The sequence below is a fragment of the Passer domesticus genome, chromosome 23, assembly GCF_036417665.1.
Source record: "Passer domesticus isolate bPasDom1 chromosome 23, bPasDom1.hap1, whole genome shotgun sequence".
Lineage (NCBI taxonomy): Eukaryota > Metazoa > Chordata > Aves > Passeriformes > Passeridae > Passer > Passer domesticus.
The window spans coordinates 4,652,920-4,673,469 of NC_087496.1; the positions used below are offsets into that span (position 1 = coordinate 4,652,920).

Here is a 20,550-nt window from a genome sequence, read left to right on the forward strand (position 1 = left end):
TTTATCACCCAGCTTGGTGGTGGCAGGGACGAATGCTCACATTTCAGCCATTCCTGAAACCGCTGCAGGAAACCATTCCTGAGACCACTGAAACCACTGAAACCATTCCAGAAACCACCGAAACCATTCCTGAGACCACTGAAACCACTGAAACCATTCCAGAAACCACCGAAACCATTCCCGAGACCACTGAAACCATTCCAGAAACCATTCCTGAAACCATTCCTGAAACCACTGCAGGAAACCATTCCAGAAACCACTGAAACCATTCCAGAAACCACCAAAACCATTCCTGAGACCACTGAAACCATTGAAACCATTCCAGAAACCACTGAAACCATTCCCGAGACCACTGAAACCATTCCTGAGACCACTGAAACCACTGAAACCATTCCAGAAACCACCAAAACCATTCCTGAGACCACTGAAACAATTCCAGAAACCACTGAAACTATTCCAGAAACCATTCCAGAAACCATTCCTGAAACCATTCCTGAAACCACTGAAACTATTCCAGAAACCACTGAAACCATTCCTGAGACCACTGAAACCATTCCTGAAACCACTGAAACCATCCCTGAAACCACTGAAATCATTCCTGAGACCACTGAAACCATTCCTGAAACTATTCCTGAAACCACTGAAACAATTCTTGAAACCACTGAAACCACTGCAGGTGCTGCCCCAGACTGGGATTCCCTGGTTTTGTGCATCCTGCTGGCTCTGCTGGGGCTGATTTGATTTAAATATTTTGCCTTTCTAATCTGAAATACATTAAATGTTGGCCTTTGACTTTCTAATCTGAAATACATTAAATTTGGCCTTTCTAATCTGAAATACATTAAGTTTTGGCCACTTTTGAGGTGGATGCTCATTGGTCTCTTTTTTTGTGCCATATCTGTGAAGCGCAGGGAAAATCTGAATTTGTATTTTGGTAGGTTAAAAGATTTTCATTCCATGTAAAAATGTCACTTTGTGGGATGTAAAACACCCAAAACACCAGGGCAAACAGAATTTCTAAATGGTTTGTGAGATGACCATCACCAGTGTTTATTAAAAAAAATAATAAGTGGTTATTAAAATAATAATAAAATATATAAAAAATGTGCTCTTCCAGATGCAGCATCATATCCAAATTTCTCACAGGTTTAATACTTAAGTATTTCCTAAAAATTCATTATTTTATTAAAAAAAACCCCAAATGAACAGATTTCTCCCCTAATTTCTGGGAGAAGGATGCCAGCCAGGGAGGAAGATGATCAATTAAGACATTAAGCATTTTGCACCACATGGACACATCTGCATGGCAGCCAAATAATGCAGCCATCAGCTCATTTTCAGGGGGCTGTTGCCTACTTCAACTCAGCCCTCAGATCAAAGAGAAAATGTCTGCTTGCATTTTCTCATCAGAAAAGGGATGCTAATTTAGGTTCCTTAATGTGTGGTGATAAGAGACTTCTTCAATTAAATGAATTCTATAGGCCAGAAAAGCAAAAAAAAAGGGGGGATACAAAGGGAGTCAGGCTGGAAAGGCAGAAGTTCTCATTAAATCAAAGGTCCAATATTCATTACCTCCAGCATCTGGGGCTAAACACTGAACATGGAGCTCATCAAAGGGGGTTTAATGGGTTAAATTGAGAATATAATCTAATTAAAATATTAGATACGAGTAAATAGCTCTTTGATATTCATCTGAAGGTTTCATTAAAACAGGCACTTGAGGTTTGGATTAAGGGGGGATTATCACTTTTGAGCAGGAACAACAAGTTGAGGTGCCCTGAGCAGAAATGCTTCCAAGTGTTACAGTTTGGTTTAAAAATAAAAGTAGGAAAGAAGAGCAAGGAAGCATTTCCCAGCCTGGCAGTGCCCAAAGGAGAGGGAAAGAGGCTGAGGAAGAGGAAGGTTCTGTTCAGAAGCTGGAACTGGATGCTGTAAGTGACAAAAATGTCATGGAAAACATTCCCCCTGCAGCCTGACCCGCGTTCCCGTGCTGGACAATGCTTCTTCCACCAGGGCTTCCCAAAATATTCTTAATATTTCTCAATATTCCCCAAAATGTCCTGAACTTCCAGCTGTGAGTCCAAGGGGATGTTTCAACAATGGAGGGGAGGTTCCTGCCTTTCAGGAGGATTTGAAGCAAGGCCAGGTCCCTTCTCCGTGAGGAAGGGCAGAATTGGGATTGCTTTGCTCAAAATTAAATTGGGAGTCTCCTATAAAACAGAGACCAAATAAATGGGATAAAGCAATTCCACATCATCACAGGGTGGTTGGGCTTGTCTCAATATTCCCCAAAATGTTCTGAACTTCCAGCTGTGAATCCAAGGGCTGATTCAGCAGAGGAGGGGAGGTTCCTGTTCTTCAGGAGGGTTTGAAGCAAGGCCAGGTCCCTTCTCCGTGAGGAAGGGCAGAATTGGGATCACTTTTCCTCATATAAGTTGGGAGCTTTCCATAAAAAAGAGACTAAATAAATGAGATAAAGCAATTCCACATCATCACAGGGTGGTTTGGTTTGTCTCAATATTCCCCAAAAATGCCCTGAACTTCCAGCTGTGAGAGCAAGGGGCTGATTCAACAGGTTCCTGCTCATCAGGAGGGTTTGAAGCAAGGCCATGTCCCTTCTCCGTGAGGAAGGGCAGAATTGGGATCACTTTTCCTCATATAAGTTGGGAGCTTTCCATAAAAAAGAGACCAAATAAATGAGATAAAGCAATTCCACATCATCACAAGGTGGTTGGGCTTGTTTCAATATTCCCTAAAATGCCCTGAACTTCCAGCTGTGAGTGCAAGGGGCTGATTCAACAGGTTCCTGCTCATCAGGAGGGTTTGAAGCAAGGCCATGAGGAAGGGCAGAATTGGAATCACTTTTCCCCATATTAAATTGGGAGCCCCCATAAAACAAACCCCCATTAAATGGGATTAAGCAATTCCACATCATCACAAGGCGGTTGGGTTTTTATTCCTTTATCCAGCCTGTTTTCCAGCAGGTTTTAGCCCAAATTCCCTCGCTGTGTGCTCTAATCACATTTCATATGGTGACTTAATTCATAATTTGCTGAGTTCAAGAAATGGAAGCACCCTAAGAAACCCATCTGTTTGTTGTTATTTTTACAGCTTAATCTGTTAAAAGCTGTTTCCTCTCAAACATGCAGCTCTCAATTATCCCCAGTTACCCAATATATTCTCCAACTGCTCCTGGCTAATCCCAGATTGTCTGCGTGCTCAGCCAGGACTGGTTTGGAATTTTCTTGTCCCAAATGAAGCTTCAAAATTTTGGTTTTATTGAGGAAACTCTTCACTAAGAGATAACAGAGTAACAATTAAATAATTAGCATTGTGTCATTACCAACAGCTCTGTTTGGAGCATATTTTTGTTCTCTTTTTTAGCAGCAATGGATTATTTTTGCTTTTATTTCTGGTCAAAAGTCTCTTCTGCATTTAAGAAAGAGAAAGATTGCTGGTGGAAAGATCATCAGAAGAAACAGAAGTTTATTTTTAATGTTTTGTAGATATATTTTCCTGTTTATATGTTTAAAAATGATCCAGCTGTGACAAGCCAAGAGCTGAAAGATGGAATTGTCAGATCATTTATTTCAAAGAAAAAGAGCAGAGGACTACATTTCTAATAAAATATTGTCTAACAAAAGAACTGAGCACTATATTTAAAATGCTATAAATGCAAATGGTCCATTTATTAAACAAAATAGGTACAAGTAGAACAATTAGAACCAATTCTAACATTTAAAAATAATTAAACTTAAGCCAGTTTAAATTTCAGCGGACTGGGAAATGAAGATGTGATGTGAAAATGAAACAATTGAGGCATTTTTGCCTTGATCCCCGAGATTCCCAAATACCTACAAGATGTGAAGGGCTTCAAAAGCAGCCACAACCTCCTTCTCCTTCTCGTGCCTGCTCCACAAAGACTCCAGGGAAGGGATTTTGGGGAAGCTGGTTCCAGCTGGAGCCTGGGGCAGAACCTCCTTCAGCTCCTGCTCTGATTGCCTCGCTATGAAGGTCTTTGGTCTTGGAATCTTCTTGGCATATTCCAGAGCCTAAAAGCAGGAAAACTGGGGGAACTGAGCAAGAGAAAACCTGGACAAGATTTCAAAAATTATTTAGGTGGGGTGAGTAAGGTGTCTCTGAATTCCTGGTCTTGTTCCTGACAGAAATCAATCCCAGATTCTTCAGTGGTGACTGCAACATAACCCAGCCCAAGATTTGCTGCCTGGCACCTTAGACACTGAGGAAATGTTTTTATTTGAAAAAAAAGAAATAGCAACACAAATCTATTACATTTATAAACATTTTTTTCCCAGTGTCATTAAGCCCTTGCCCTCAGGCAGGAGTTTTGCAGGTTAACAGGACAAGCTCAGGTTGTGCATAATGCACTTAACTATCCAAATTAAAAAGCAAAATGATGCCTGGAACATGGAATTGGAGAGGGAATGGGAAGAGTTTGACCGAAATGCTGGAGCTGGCAGAGCCCTGGTTTAACCTGGGATGGGTTTTGGTGCTGTGTGTTGCAGGGATTTGGGGACACCTCATATCTCCAGTGGAAGCTGCACTACCTCATGTTCCTGGTGAAGTCCCCTAAAAGAACCCAAACCCCTTTTTGCCACCCAAACAATAAAGTTTTGTCTCTTAGTGGTTTATTTTTGGGAATAAATGCAAGGAACTGAGGAGTTCTGACATGACTGAACTCACAGCTTTGTCCTGGAGCCTGCAGTCCTCACTTGCCACCCCTGAGGAACACCCAGGGCAGCGACTCAGCTCTTACCTTCTGCCTGGACACTGAAGACACCTGGGGCTTTGCAGGCAACCTCTGAACCACAGTAATGTTCCTCATGTTATACTCCTTAATTTGCCTGGAATATTCCTTCTGCAGCTTTAGCTTTTCTTTCTGAGAGAAGCAGAGAAGGGGGCTGGCATTCAGCGGCTGGGGATCCATCAATGAAAACCTTTTCCCACCAATATTCCATTTCCACCTCTGCTGCTGCTCAACCTGCCTTTGCCATTGATCCCTCCTCAGCACACAACAGGAAGCCCTGATAAATGGCACAGCTTTTTTTAGTTGCTTTTCCCTTTTAAGAGCTTTTGCCTGGACTGAATAGAGGATGGAGCTCAGCAGAATTGTGACAGGTCCATCTTTATTCTCTCCTGAGCAATCTGTCTCTGTTTCAGAGTGCAGACAGATATTTTCTCCTGTTTACACAACTTTTGCTTCCACTTGGAACATTTGGTGGATCTTTACACTGGGAACGACAACTCAGCCACTTGAGTGTATCATTTCAACTAGCCCTGATTAATTCCTATTTCTGGATTTTAAAAATTAGAGGGTTAAAATTATCCCCATCCTTGCTTTTATTTGAATTTTCCTGTAGCATCTCCAGCTAGCCAAGGATATAAAGTCCCAGAAAATCATAAATTGTGATTTCTCTGCCACTCCCCCCCTGCCTAAATCCACTTTTGCTTTACTCACTTTCTCTTTGATTGTTTCATAGTCAGGTCCAAGGCCTCCAAGCTTCATACTCAGATTGAAGTAGAATTTGGAGCTACCCAGCTGAAAACCAAACAGCAAACAGATTTTCATTGACATGATTTCACAGAGAGAATTATTCAAGGAAGTCTTGTAGTGGAAACCTCAGGATTTCATTTGCAATCTCAGTCCCACCCCTGGCACGTCTCATTTTAAATAAGTGACCAACAGCACTGAGTTAATGGCAAAAGTCAAATGACACAGAATTTCCTTTGGATCCAGGTGGGAAATTGCCAATTATCCCAACCACAAAGTGATATTTTCTCAGTCAAAAATGACCTTTTGTGAGCTTTATTGTGAAACAGCCTAAAGCCACTCATTTGACTATGATTAGAATGAGACGCCAAAGAATTTTTTTGTAAGAGAATCAGATAAAATTACCTGACTTTGGTGGCAAAAATCAGGCAAATGATGTTAGTGAGAATAACCTTTCCTTGTTCTCAAAGCTGCACTGGAAAATTGTCCACAGACAGCTGAAAAATCCATGGTTTGTTTGGGAACAAATGCAAAAGCTTTACAAGTGCACAGGGAAGGCAGGAGTGGTGGGTGATGCCATCCAACACTTCAGGACATCACACAAAGACTCCAATGCCTCCATAATATTTTTATTCTCTTTCAAGACCACATTTTTAGAAGGGAATTCTGTTTTAAAAACTTGCCAGTGAAGCTCATTATGATCATCTCTGTGGTAATTTCGACCACGGAGTAAGGCAGGAGCACCAATTTCTACATGGACATTTCTTCAAAACACAGGTTCAAGTTAAAATCAGCTGCAGAGAAATTAATTTTATGCAGTAAATTTCCTATTTGAGGTTTCTTTGTGTCAGCTATCCCTGCTCTCACATGCTATAACTCACTAATTTTTAATCTGAGGTACAGTGAGGAGTTAATTTCTCTGTGTCCCACGAAGTCAGGGGTTCCTCACTGCTGCAATGAGCACGAGTGCATTTGTTTATTGGGAAAAGCTGGATTTTGCTGGGAGCACAAGCAGTCTGATTCTCTGTGCATTCCTCACATGTGAAGCGTGAGAAAACTGCTGCGAGCACGGGACAAGAAACAATGGCCTGAAGAGAAAGGGAAGGAGATCTGCCCTTCAGCCACCACCATAATCCTAATTCTTCTTAGAGGCACTCAGGCAGCAACACCCAAACTGCTTGAAATCATTACTCCAGCTTAGTTTGTCTGCCCTGAGACCTGGAGCAAACTCCTCAAACATTTCATTTGTCATGGGCAGCCTTCTGCTGTGCCCTGCAGCTGTGCTAAGTGACACCAGGAGAAGTGGGCTTGGAGAGGAGGCAGAAATCCAGGTTTTAATAAGGACCATCAGGAGGTTTGGGACGGTGTTTATGCTGTTAGCTTTGCAAATCCTCCAGCTTTGGGGTTGGAATCTCTTGGAAAGCAGGAGATTTGAGCTGGACAAGAAAGGAGCGTGAGCAGGATAATGGATGGCTCGGATCTGAGGCTGCCTGCTGCTCCTCACAAGCAGCCTGACCCGAAATGATTTTAGCTGTGGATAAATGACAGGACAAACACTGCTCTGTGTGTCTAAACCAGACTGATCCACGTGGATCCCTTTGCTCTAAAATGATTTCAGTGTGTGTTTCCACCTTTGTTCCATGATTTTTAATGCTTTGCTGTGTCCGTGTGCTTTTACAACATTTCTCAGTCCCTATTTATAGGGTTTAAAAAAAAAACCAACTTTGGATTATTAAGAAGAAACATTAGAGGGGGAATAGAAATGTTAAACCACCCAACCCACACCCATTTCCTCACCTTCTTGCTGGCTTTGGGCTGGTTTTGCTTTTCCCTTTGCAGGAGAGACCCTTCTGAGCTGCTTCGTCTCATTTTCCTTGGATTTCCTTCAGCTTTTCCCGAATCTCCCTGTGAGCCCCTCTGCCCCTGGGGCAGGGCAGGTGGGAACAGACCCCACAGCCACGTGCCAGCAAAGTCATCCCCAAAATCAGAAATTCTTGGCCGGTGCTGCTCCTTCCTTTCTGTCAAATGGGAGATTCTACAAGCAGCTGTTGGTGAGCTGTGAACAAAACATGGAAAAGGCCTTAAAAAATGAGGGGGAAAGAGTAAAAATCTGAATTTACACACAGCAAACAACATGGAATAAGGGAGCAGGGAGATGGGAAGGTGTGGATTTCACAATAAATGACTTTGCTTGTATCCAGGTGTATGGAAAATAAATGGGAAAAAACCACAAATGGGGAAATTTCAGCCTGGTGCAAAGGTGATTAAAGCCAATGAAAGGCTTTGGATCAGGCCTGCTGAGTACTGATTGAATTGTTTGTTTATGTGAAATAAAACCTTCATTTTTTTTTATCAAGACAGGTGAAATTCTACATAATTGAGGATTTTCCTGCTCTCTCCTTTAGGGACAGAACTGACCCTGGACATCCACCCTGCAAAGCCAATTTTGCTACAAACTCTTCATTTATGCACAGTGCCCCTTCCTATTGATATCTTAAACTTTCCCACCCAGCCTCCTAGAAGGAAACTTTCAATTGTGGAAATTTCCATACCTGGAGGACAGAGCTGTCCTTTTCCAATGCCATATTTAAAAATCAAAATCTAGAATGAATCTTCAATGAGTAGTAAATTATAATGTCAGATTTGTAGCAAAGTAACTTTATACTTTGGACTTGAAAGCATTTTCTTGTCCATTTTTTAAATTTTCTGGAATCACAGGGTTATTTATCACTTAACCCTGTGATATCACTTAATAAAAATAATAATATGACTTAATATTATTTTATCACTTCAATCCTCACCACAAACTATTCTGATACCTGTTATCCTCATGAATATGATTTCTGAAATCTGGAAGCAGTGCTTGATCCTTCACCCTTTCTTGAAACATCGCATTAAAATCAGATGAAATATTCTCCAGTTCTGGATGTGGCTGGCCACTGCTGCTGTTATTCCTGGAAAAATGCTGCCCAGGGATGGCACTGGCTGGGAATTGATGTGGAATTCCAGCTGGAGAGTCGTGCTGGTATTTCTTGTCCTCCTTACTGGGATATTCAGGATTTAAAACCTCTGGTGGGTAAAAATTCTGGAATATTGGGAGGAAATGATAGGCAGGCGTGGTAAGGGTTGAATCTGGGAGATTATTGAAGCCACTTTGGGGTTTTTCTGCTGGGCCAAGAGAAGAACTGAGGGCTGAGCTGGGCTCCTGGGCTGCAGGGGGAGCAGCCTGGAATCCTGGGGTTTGCTGCCTCTGCATCCAGGGCTCTGCTGCTGCTGCTCCTGGGGGCTCTCGGCCATCGCCCCTCGGGAAAGCTCTGCCCCTGAGGGGCTGCTTGGAGCCTGCCTTGTGTCTCTGCAGGAACCTCTGCTGCTCCTGGAACGAGGCACCGACAGCCGCGTGAATTTCCCCGCGGGTGTTTGAGATATTCCTGCAGAAATTTCATCACTCGCAGCAAAATCGCTCTGAGCTGCTCGGATCTCACCCTGCTCATGGCTGGATTGAGCCCAAAATTCAAATATTAAAGGAACCCTCAGTCCAGAACAGTTATTCAGGTGCTGCACAATGAATTATTCTGCCTGAGATAAATTCTGCAGCACTGGAATGTAAAATCAGGTCCTTGCAGATGCAAACCTGGTGTGGTAAATGTGGATTTTATCTGCAGGAGGTGCAAAAATGGGGCCTAAAGTGCACAGATCTAACTCTGTGCATAAGTGACACCTCTCTGTCAAACACCTGGAAAAATGCTCCAAAAATCAAGTCAGTTCTTGCTTTTTGTGTGCCAAATTTCAGGGAAAAATGGCTTTGTACAGACTGTTAGACTGGCCCATGGTAGAACAGCCTGATGCTAATTATATAAATAACCTTATATAAATTATAAAAATAATTAAAAATTACAAAATATATAAATTATAAAAATAATTATAAACTACATAAACAATCGTATATTATAGAAATTATAAAATTATTATAAACGATAAAATATTATAGAAATGATAAAATAACAATAAAGTATAAATTATTAAAATCTTATATAAATTATAAAAATAATTATAAAAACAATCTCATTTCTAACCCAAGCACCCCTCCCTGCAAAACACAATCCAGAACTCAAGAATTCAAGCACACCAGGGCTGCCATTTAGAGCCAAACTGCCACCCTCTAAATCTGAAATTCATTTCCATCTCTCAATTCCAGCATCAGGCATTGCCCACTTGGAGGAAAAACTCGAATTTCCTTCCAGGGAATCCCCAAATCCATTCTCAACCCATTAAAGCCCTGCAAGGGCTGAAATCCTCCTGCCTCTCTGGGTTCTTTTGTGAGCAGCCCCGGCAGCCAGCACGGGGCAAATTCACTCAAAAAATAAAAATTCATGGAGGTGGGAAATGCAGCCAGGTTTGGGAAAGGCTCAGCCCTGGGAGTTCTGACTCCTGGAGCTGCACGGCACAAAGTGGGATTGTCTGGTTTGGACTGCTCCCAGCTTGGCTGCTGCCACAATTATTTCTGTTTAGGGGATGATTTGGTTGATAATCTAAAATTAAGAATTAGTACATGGCTGTGTTTGATGGTTTGGGAGGATTCTGAGAATATATTTAGCAGATTATTTGGTTGATAATCTAAAATTAAGAATTAATACATGGCTGTGTTTGATGGTTTGGGAGGATTCTGAGAATATATTTAGCAGATTATTTGGTTGATAATCCAAAATTATAAATTAGTACAGAGTTCTGTTTGATGGTTTGGGATTGTGAGAATTTATTTAGAGGATGATTTGGTTGATAATCTAAAATTAAGGATTAGTACCTGGTTGTGTTTGATGGTTTGGAAGGGTTGTGAGCCAGAATTTATTTAGGATATTATCTGATCAATAATCTAAAATTATGAATTAGTATATGGATGTGTTTGATGTGTTTGTGACAGAGAATTTATTTAGAAGATAATTTGGTTGATAATCTTAAATCATAAATTAGTACAAGGCTCTGTTTGATGATTCGGGAGGACTGTGAGAATTTATTGAGGATATAATTTGGTTGATAATCTAAAATTATAAATTAGAACAGGGTTTTGTTCAATAGTTTGGGAGCATTCTGAGATAGAACTTATTTAGGAGATGATTTGGTTGATAACCTAAACTTATAAATCAGCACAGGGTTGTGTTTGATGGTTTGGGAGGATTCTGAGAATTTATTTAGGAGATTATTTGGTTCATTTTCTAGTTTATGGCAATTAATTCACTCCCCCTTAATTTTAGGGAACAAATCAGGCAGAAATGGTGAAGTTCTGGCTCAGAATTTCCCAAACCATCAAACACAACCACATACTATTTTATAATTTTAGATTATCAACCAAATCATCTCCTAAATAGACAATACTAGATTCTGTGAGCTCAGAATTTCTTGTCATTTTGCTTTAAATTTATTTGGTACATAAACAACACATACATTAAATTACAGTGCTTATCTACTGAAAAATATTTAAGGATTTCTTGTCAGTAATAATTACTTTAAAAGCCACAAGATGACAGCTTTAAACATCCAATCGATATATTGGATATATTTCAACTGAAAAATTCTAAATGCATAAATTCTAAATTTAAAAAATTTCAAGTTCTAAAATGATAAATGAAATTATTAAATTCTCTCAAAAGGAACCTTGAGCTGCTGTCCTTTTGGGTACCATTTGTCTTCAGGCTTCATTTTCCCAGTCTGGAATGTTGGGACACTCTGGAGTGGTTCTTCAACTGGTGGAGGATGTGTGACCTAAAAACCAGGAATGTTCATGGTCACAGCAATCAGGGGAACAGATTTTAAATTTTGGGGAAATAACGAGAAATAATTTGTGGCCTATTAAAATTAATATGCTGAATTTTGAAATGGTGAAACGGCGAAATTTTGAAATGCTGAATTGCTGAAAGGATGGCAAGGAGAGAAATGGTGAAAGGAGGAAAAGAAGCAAAAAACCCAATTAAAGGGAGGGATGATTCCTTCTACTTTTAAGAGGAATAAAAGAAAGGAAAATTGTGCAGCACAGAAAGTCTCAAATGTCGGAGCTCCTCCATTTCCATGGAGGAAATGCACCTAATAACAGAAAAGCAGCAGAAACCATCCCTGGCCAGGCAATCACACACCCCAGCTCAGCGAGAGAGGCTGGCAGGAAAAGCTGGAAAAACACAATAATGGGGCTGAAAAGCACACGGGGAGCTGCAGGAATAAAGTCTGGAATACACTGAGCCTGGCAAAACAAGCTCACAAACAAGGATAGCTCCACTGCAAATTTATTTGGAGCAAGATTTTTGAGTTTGTGCAGTATCACTGCACAAAAATGAGTGATCCCCTTGTAAATATAGCAATAATTAATCTTTTTTCTTGAAATAAACTTGTTTTTAATCTATAAAACTGCATGAAAACAAATTTTTAACATTTTTAATTTCTATTTTTTGTCCCAAACCATCCTGCTGAGTATTTCAGTGGAAGTGTGTTGGGCAGTGTCGCTGTGACAGGAATCTCTGCTCCACCCCAGAGTGGTCCCACAGGAGAAGTGGCACTGGGAAGACATTTATGACCAAGAGAATTATCAACTGAAAATCATCAGTGGCAAGGAAATGTGGGAAGCTGAGCCTCTCACTTTGGGGGTAAGAGATTTTGGCAGAAAGAAAAGGTGGGCAGGGTTTATTGCTGAATTTATGGGTGATCTCATGGCTCCAAATTCAACGTAAATCCCTGGAAAAAATTCGCAAGAAAATTAAAAAACACCACGGAGGTTTTCCTGAGCCGTGGGCAGACACAGCTTTGCAGTGAACAAGATGTTTTTGGTGGAGCCAACTGACTCAGTGCATTGATGGAGTGCTGGGCAGGTAAAACATACTTCTACATTATCTCTTTGAAAGAGGAACAGGACACAACCTCTGCCAGCATTTTTTTTCTTTTTCCCTTTTTTTCTTTTTTTTTTTTTTTGTGAACCATTCTATTAATACCAATCAAATTGAGAAAATGATCAAATGAAATTGCATTTTGAGAATCATAAGCTGTGTAATGCCTATTCTGTTAAATTGAGGCCCATAATTGCTTCTCCACTGAAAAGATACAACAAAGGCAGCAATCATGGCATGTCATTATCCCAGACTGGCAAACCAGCCTTTGCAGGGAGGACTTCAAAGCCTTGTGGTTCTCGAATTGCATTTGGCTGCTATTGTTGAAGCACAGGCAATCTTGATTAGGTGTTTACACCGAGGGAAGGCTCAGTGCACTGAGAGTCTGAGTGCCTTGCTCTAGAGCCATTAAAAAATTGTACATTATGTTCCTGGCTTTGAAGTAAGGGGCTTGGAGGTAGGGAAGCAACTGGGATTGAGCGCAGCTGAGCTAGACTGGGCCACTGCTTCTCCCTCTGCCTCGCTCTCTCTCTCTCAAAGAAACTCATCTTGGGGTTCTTTAGGAATCAGGCAACACTGCAAAGAACTTGATGCTGTATGAAATGCTACATGAGGTAGTAAAACACAGATCAGCACGGGGTTGTGGTGTGTGTTGGTGAAGCTGTCATCTGTAAATGTAAATCTTGCAGAACGGGGCTGGATGGATTTTAACTCAGTTGTGCACCAAGTCCTGCCCTTGAAGCAAACACCATTTCATCACCACAACCCCAGCAGTGAGCAGATCAATAAATTCAGCTTCAGCCCCCTGCAAAGCTCAGAATAATCAGTTCAGGGAAGCACAGCTTCATTGGTGACACGTGGCTCTTTTGTTTCTTCACATACTTGGTGGTTTTGCACTTTTTTTTTGACAGTTTTCCAGGTGGGGTGACCAAAGCTGCCTCCTGCACCAACACGATGCTCCCCTGAGGACCTTTTCACCCCTTCCAACAAGTCTGAGCCATGGTTAGGAATCAGTAAATGAACTGTCAATTAGCAGTAAATTAATCAGTAACTTCTGCCTGTCCCACAGCAGATCCAGGGCTGGCCGCCAGCAGCGCTGATGCCACTCATGGAATCACAGAATTACGGAATGATGGGGTGGAAGGGACCTTAAAACTCATCTCATCTCACCCCCTGCCATGAGCAGGGACACCTTCCACCAGCCCAGGTGGCTCCAAGCCCTGTCCTGGAACACTTCCAGGGATGGGAAGTCCACAACTTCCCTGTAACTTGTCAAGGGCAGGAACACACTTTCCTACACCCCCTCTGCCTGCTGTGTCACCTCTCTGCTGTCCCCAAGGCCACTTCAGCCAGATAGTCTTATAACCCTGATTTTTGAACCATATTCCATATTTTTGAAGGGTGTCTGCACAATGAAGTCCTGATCCCTGACTCCAGCACTTAGACAGGAAAGATTTCCAGAATTCCCTGAATAGCAAACATAATCATATCAACACAGCTCTAATTAGCATCCATCCACACTCATTATTTTTACCATCATCCAAATTAGAACTGAAAAAAACCAAGTGCTCTTAATAGCTCTACTAGAAAAAAAAAATCCTGTCCATCATTCCTGCGACGGGAATGAAGTCAGAAAATTCCCTCTAATGTTGTGTCAACTCTTCATTAGCCTTGGCAGAGGTGTCACTTGAAGCACAACGTCCCTGGAGGTTTCCAAGGTAAGAATTTTCTGTGTGGAGTGATCCAGTGACCCCCTCCCTTCCCATTATGCATAATAAGTAGCAAGGAAAAGCAATGAACTCCTTTCTAATGGTTCATTAGGAACTGCAATTACATTTCCTCTCGAACCTTGCCACAAGGTGGCTGAGACTGTGCACAGTCAGAACTTCCAGACACAAGTGCTGATGTCCAGCATCAAATTTGGGATCCTGACAGGCTGGGGCCAGCAGCCCATGGAAACCTCGTGGAGCTGGAGGCCAAGGAATGTCCAGGGGAGCCCACGGAGCTGCTGCAGGGCTGGAGCCAGGCTGGGAATGTTTCCCTGGAGAAGGGAAGGCTCCAGGGAGAGCTCAGAGCCCCTGCAGGGCCTGAAGGGGCTCCAGGAGAGCTGGAGAGTGCCCCTCTGATGTTATAAATTCCCTCATTTATAACATGAGCCTTCTGGTGTTTACATTCTGTAACAAACTTTCTCACACACTTTAGGTAAATAACTTACTGCTTTGCATTCTTTTATAGAAAAAGAGAAATCTGATGGACTGTTGGTCTGTCCAGTGTCATTGGAGAGGTGGCACTGTCACCCTCCAATCCACTGTCACTTTTAGAAATCGATAAATGTTGGAGTCAGAAATTAAAAGAAATTATCTTAGGAGAGCTGCGTGTCCACATCGTGTTATATCTGTGACAGGAGAGGGAGTGGGGACAAGGATGGAGGGACAGGACACAGGGAATGGCTTCAGACTGACAGAGGGCAGGTTCAGGTGGGATTTTGGAAAGGAATTCCTGGCTGAGAGGGTGGGGAGGCCCTGGGATGGAATTCCCAGAGCAGCTGGGGCTGCCCCTGGATCCCTGGCAGTGCCCAAGGCCAGCCTGGGACACTGGAAGGTGTCCCTGCCATGGCAGAGGTGACACTGGATGGGCTTTGAGGTTCTTTCTAACCAGATTTGCATTTCCTCCACTGAGAAAAATCTGGAATAAGGCATAGCAGAGAGAATCATTACAAACTCATGTTGATAATGCCGACATTAACAGGGTAACATTATCCAACTCACGCTGGCCAAGCAGAAAAAATGAGAGGCAGCATAAAAAGAGCCACTGGAAAGGGGCAGTGCAGGTGCCAGGAAAGAGGACAGAATTTCCTTTGCATCAAGATAAAAACAGTGTGAGATCTGAGACACTTCCCTGGCCAGGAACAGGCAGCTGGAACGTGGCCACCCCTGGGCTCGGGAGCAGCTGGAGATTTGTGAATTATCCCACAAAGGGTGAGCAATGGAAATCCAAAGGTGTCACTCACTTGCACGATGGATTTCAAATCTGCTTCTCCCCTCTGCAAAGCTGAGAGTTCAACAGCAGACAGACCAAATCTACAGAAATGAGGGAATTTATAAATGTACCCACCTGCCCTTGAAGAACTTGCTGCTTTTTATTGTGCAGCTCAAGATAGGAATTAATCCTCTCTGACTGTAACCCCAAAGTCCGTTTATTTTTTCTCACAAAGTTTTTTTTTGCTCTTTGGGGTGGGTCCTGTTGGTTCTGAGGAGGAAAAGCATGGGCAGGATTATCTTTGGAGTGAAATCCATCAGCAGGTTCCTCCCTTTTGGCTTGTGGCCCAACAGGTTTGTTGCTGGCCACGTTTGCTCCATAAAAGGTGAATAATTCTGGACCAAACTCTGGGAGTGCATCCTGGGTCTTTGCCTCCTGTTCATTATTTTCTGAGGAGCCATCAGAATGGAGGTAAAATGAATCCAGTGAAAAGTCCCCGCTGCTTCCTTCAAAAATTTGGGATGCCTTCTCTGCCTCAAAAAAATCTCCATTTTTTGCATTCTTCCAATGAGGATTGTACCTCAGGCTGGAATATTTGTCCACAGGCAGTTTTTTCCTAATTAAAAAAACAAACACCAAATTATTTCTGCATCAATTGTACAAATTCTGTATTATTTCAGTGTGCAAACAGGTGTCCTGCTGTGGCCAAATGAATTCAGTATGGGACCAGGATCAAAACAGTTTTATCAAAGATTTTTTGGTAGGAAATTTAGGCAGGACTCCCTCTTCCTTTTTAATTTTCATAATCAGTGAATGATAAATTGGCCTAACACTCAGAGCACAGTGGAATGCAATCATTATCCTAAATTTGGCATAGAAATTTTAAAATCCTAGTAGAATCAGCTAAAATGTGAAATGAGAAATTGCATTGCTCTGTTGTCTCCTTAAAAGTGATATAGACTACAAAAGACAATTTGTGTTGTTCCTTCTTCAAAGGCTCTGCTGAGTGAAATAAAAGTGAAATTCCTGGTAAAATCAGTTTTCAAGTGTCCTTTTGAAACTGTCCAAACAAGAACAGCCTCCAGCTCTGTGTTCTTATTTTCTCTCCTCATTCCTGTGAAACATCGTGATGCTTTGAGTGAAAAACTCCTTCAAGAAAAGATTAAAAATCACTTCTTATTAAAAAAACAGGTGGTGATTAGATAAGAGTAGAAAAACATAAATGAAAATTCTGTGTTTGATGATTTTTTAACAAGTGGCCGAATTACTGCTCTGAGTTATATTTGTCATAAAGCAAAGCCAGATGCTCTGCCTTAAAAATTCCCCACTTGATCCAATTTCTGATCCAATGGGAGGAAAAGCAACTGCAGGAGTCAAATCCATCCAAGCAGCCTTCCAGGAGATGTGCAGGCAGAGGCAGGAGGAAGGAATGGGGAGAAAAAAAGCTTTTAACACAATTTTTAACACAGTCCAGCCCTGGTTTCTGGGTGACTCTGCCAGAGGACATTTACAGGCACTGAGACCTGGTTGATTCTTCAGCTCCTGTGAAAGAGATCTGCTGGATTCTCCAACCTCTGGCCTTGTTAATGATATTTTAAAAAATAAATCATTTATCCATCCTTTCTCAACGAGCTACATGCCTCTGCCTGTATTTCAAGTGGCTCCTAATAACAAAATAATCTGTTTGTCTTTCCTTCCAGGTGAGCATGGTCTCCTGGAGCTGATTTCCACCAGGGAAAACATCATTATTCCCAGCTGCCAGGTAAACAGCACGAGGTGAGGCTGCTCTGAAGTGAGTACAGAAATATGTGAGCTAATTGCAATGATTGAAATGGCAGAGGATAATGCTAAAGAGTCCCTTTGTGCTGAAATGTGTGCACAGAACCCAATTGTGGCGCTCAGCCCAGGTCACTGCACGGGGACAAAATGAGTGTGAAGAGCTCCTTCATCCCTAATCATCCCCAGACAAAAAAAGGGCACCTTTTATTCCTGCCCCCAGCTCCGTGGGGAGGTTGGATGGACTCTGTGCTCCTCAACAAAAGTGTGGTGAGCAGACAGCAGCTGCAGCATTTCCTCTTCAAATTCCGAGGTTGGTAATGGATGTAGAGAGGGGGTTTCATATGTATGTGCTGTGATATTTGCTCTGCTTAATGGACTGCACTGGAGTACTTACTGGGCTGAGTTCAAACAAAATAAAATCAAATTTCCATTTAATGAAGAGCCTCACATTCAGCACAGTATTCAGTCCAAAAAAATTACTAAAAATTAGAGCATGTTTCTAGTACAATTAACATCATTTGCACTCACAATAAAATATTCAATAACTGGCCATTTTGCTTGTTGAGGAGGTGAATAAAAGCATGCTATTAATCATTTAGCCTTCATTTGTTTGTCATTTTATTTTAAGTAGACTATTAAATTGAAACTGCACGTTGTTATTACTTCGGGTTTAATGTAATCCCTTTAAACTCAAGAATTATTCCCAATTTATCCAGGGTTAAACCTTCCATGCATATGCCAGGATATTCAATTTTATTTTATGCACCCACTTAATGCTTTCGGAAGGATGTTTAAACGTGGCCTTGAGGAACATCATGTTAAAAGTGTCAGAATTACTCTGCTCCACTAAAGTTTTTGCCTTACCTTCCACTGCCATAAATCCTTGGTTTTCCTTTCTTTTTGGTGTCGTACTCAGCTCCTGCCTCTTGAGAACTGATCTCCTCCAAGCTGTCCTCATCCACGCTGTCATCCCCCAGGATGTCAGCAGCCTCCTGCCCCGGCAGCTCCTGGTTTTGCAGGATGCTGTGCTGCAGGGCCAGCCGCTGCTGCCGCTCCTTCTCCAGGCCCTCCGGGTCAGAATCCTGGGAGCCCTCCAGGCTGGAGGCAGAGCTCCTTCCCAGTTCCCAGCTGGCAGGCTGGAAAACGGGCGGCACCAGGATTTTTGGAGGGACCTGGATGTTGTTTGTGGTGTAAGTGTGTGGGGAAGAGACTGGAATGTATTTCATGCCTGAAGGATTCATCCCGTTCGGCACTGATGGGTCACGCCAGCCCTGCATTTGGAGAACACATAAAACATTTTGATCATATTTAAAAACTGCATTTTGTTTGGAGAACACATAAAACATTTTAATCATACTGAAAAACTGCATTTTGTCTGGAGAACACATAAAACATTTTAATCATACTGAAAAACTGCATTTTGTTTGGAGAACACATAAAACATTTTAATCATACTGAAAAACTGCATTTTGTTTGGAGAACACATAAAACAATGAAATCATATTGAAAAGCTGCATTTTGTCTGGAGAACACATAAAATATTTTAATAATATTCAAAAACTGCATTTTGTTTGGAGAACACATAAAACATTTTAATCATACTGAAAAGCTGCATTTTGTTTGGAGAACACATAAAATATTTTAATAATATTGAAAAACTGCATTTTGTTTGGAGAACACATAAACCATTTTAATCATATTTAAAAGCTGCTACCATTGGCTTAGGCTCAGAATTTGACCTTCTCTTGTTCAAACAATTCTCTGTTCTCATCTGATTTTCCTTTATTCCCACTGATTTTCCTTTCAGCGATAATGTCAAGATCTTACATATCAAATACAGAATTTACTGCTATGAAATCTCGACTATTGGTGGTAATAAATAATGCAAAACCAGCTTGTGACAAAATTAAGCTGAAGCAAAGCATCTGTCATCTGTTAACTTTGAGAGTTAAAATGAATTTTGTTTGTTCTCTTTATGCAACTTTAGACCCTCTGGCCATGTAAAATCAGGAGGTGTGACAGGGAGCACAGGAGAGCTGGAGCTCTGCCTAAATTAGGATGAGAATTTCTTTACACTCAGCTGAAGTGATCAGAAGTTGTTTGGTCTGCCAGATGTTCCCAAGGTGGGATGGGAGGAGGAAAAGGAGTGTTCAGGGCTGGGATGTTCTGGGATGTTCAGGGCTGGGATGTTCAGGGCTGGGATGTTCTGGGATGTTCTGGGCTGGGATGTTCTGGGATGTTCTGGGCTGGGATGTTCAGGGCTGGGATGTTCAGGGCTGGGATGTTCTGGGATGTTCAGGGCTGGGATGTTCTGGGATGTTCAGGGCTGGGATGTTCAGGGCTGGGATGTTCTCAGATGCTCAGTGCTCAGATGTGCCCCAATGCCAGCACAGCACCAGCAGGGTCAGAGTGCACAGGCAGTGTCACCTCAGCACCTGGGGATAAAGAATTTTGGATATTTTAGCCCTGCAGACACCTGGGCTGTGTCCCCTGTGTCCCCTGCTCCCATCAGTGAGCACGGCAGCCCTGGGATGGGCAGGGAATGGGGAATCTCCTGGGCTGGAGCAGGACCTCAGTCCCAGGGGAAGGCCACTGTGTCCCCAAGGCCTGCCCTGTCCCCAGCTCCCTGTCCCTGCCTCCTCCCAGCCCCAGTCCCCTCTCCTGTGTCCCTTTCCATGTCCCTCACCCCATCCTATGTCCCCTGTCCCACTCCCAATCCCGCATTCCCTCACCCCGTCCCCTGTCCCCACTCCCTGTCCCTGATCTCCTGTCCTGGTCCCTGTCCCCATCTCCTCTCTCCTGTCCCCTGTCCCTGCTCTCTGTCCCCTTTCCCTCACCCCCTGTCCCTGTCCCCATCCCTGTTCTCTCTCCCATGTCCTCGTCCCAGTCCCCTCCATCCCGCTCTCCTGTCCCAGGTCCCCTCTTCCATGTCCCTTGCCTGGTCTGCTGTCCCTGATCCTGCCTCCCTGTCCCCTCACCACTGTCCCCTCTCCCAGTCCGCCATCCCCTGGTGCCCTGTCCTGTGTCCCTGTGTCCCTGTCCCATGTCCTTGTCCTTCGTCCCCTGTCCCGAATCCCTGTCCCGTGTCCCTGTCCCTCTCACCGCCGTTCCCGTGTCCCTGTCCCGTGTCCTGTCCCCGTCCCCGCCGTTCCCGGCCCGGGCCCATTCCGGGCCGTGCCGCGCTGTCCCGTTGCCACGGCAACGCCGAGGACGCCGGCCGCACCCACCAGCGCGGGGGGAGCGCGGTTCCCCCCCTCCCGCGGGCGCTGTGGTAGCGCCCGGAGCCGCCGCTTTCCTCTCAAAAATTGAATTGTTTCCACTGGAAAATGGAATTATTTCCACTGAAATACGGAATTATTTCCACTGGAAAACAGAATTATTTCCACTGGAAAATATAATTGTTTCCACTGAAAT

The 20,550-nt window shown here is 42.9% G+C and overlaps 1 protein-coding gene across 6 annotated transcripts; it reads right to left on the reverse strand.

Annotated features, from left to right (window-relative positions):
- Positions 1-28: 28 nt before the first annotated feature.
- On the reverse strand, positions 29-20,346 carry JHY (junctional cadherin complex regulator). 6 transcript variants are annotated; one of them, XM_064397687.1, is made up of 11 exons: positions 20,239-20,334; positions 19,211-19,571; positions 18,001-18,407; positions 15,493-15,973; positions 11,162-11,269; positions 8,332-8,885; positions 7,310-7,568; positions 5,480-5,560; positions 4,778-4,900; positions 3,859-4,052; positions 29-62 (listed from the first exon to the last, which is right to left on the reverse strand). In XM_064397687.1, exons 3-11 carry the CDS (start codon positions 18,375-18,377, stop codon positions 44-46), a joined length of 2,196 nt encoding a protein of 731 aa, XP_064253757.1. In that variant the 5' UTR covers positions 18,378-18,407; positions 19,211-19,571; positions 20,239-20,334; the 3' UTR covers positions 29-43. The 6 variants fall into 6 exon arrangements, with proteins under 6 accessions (XP_064253757.1, XP_064253758.1, XP_064253755.1 ...); XM_064397688.1 differs by lacking the exon at positions 29-62 and adding an exon at positions 2,640-2,670; XM_064397685.1 differs by lacking the exon at positions 29-62 and adding an exon at positions 2,937-3,560.
- Between the last annotated feature and the right edge of the window lie 204 nt (positions 20,347-20,550).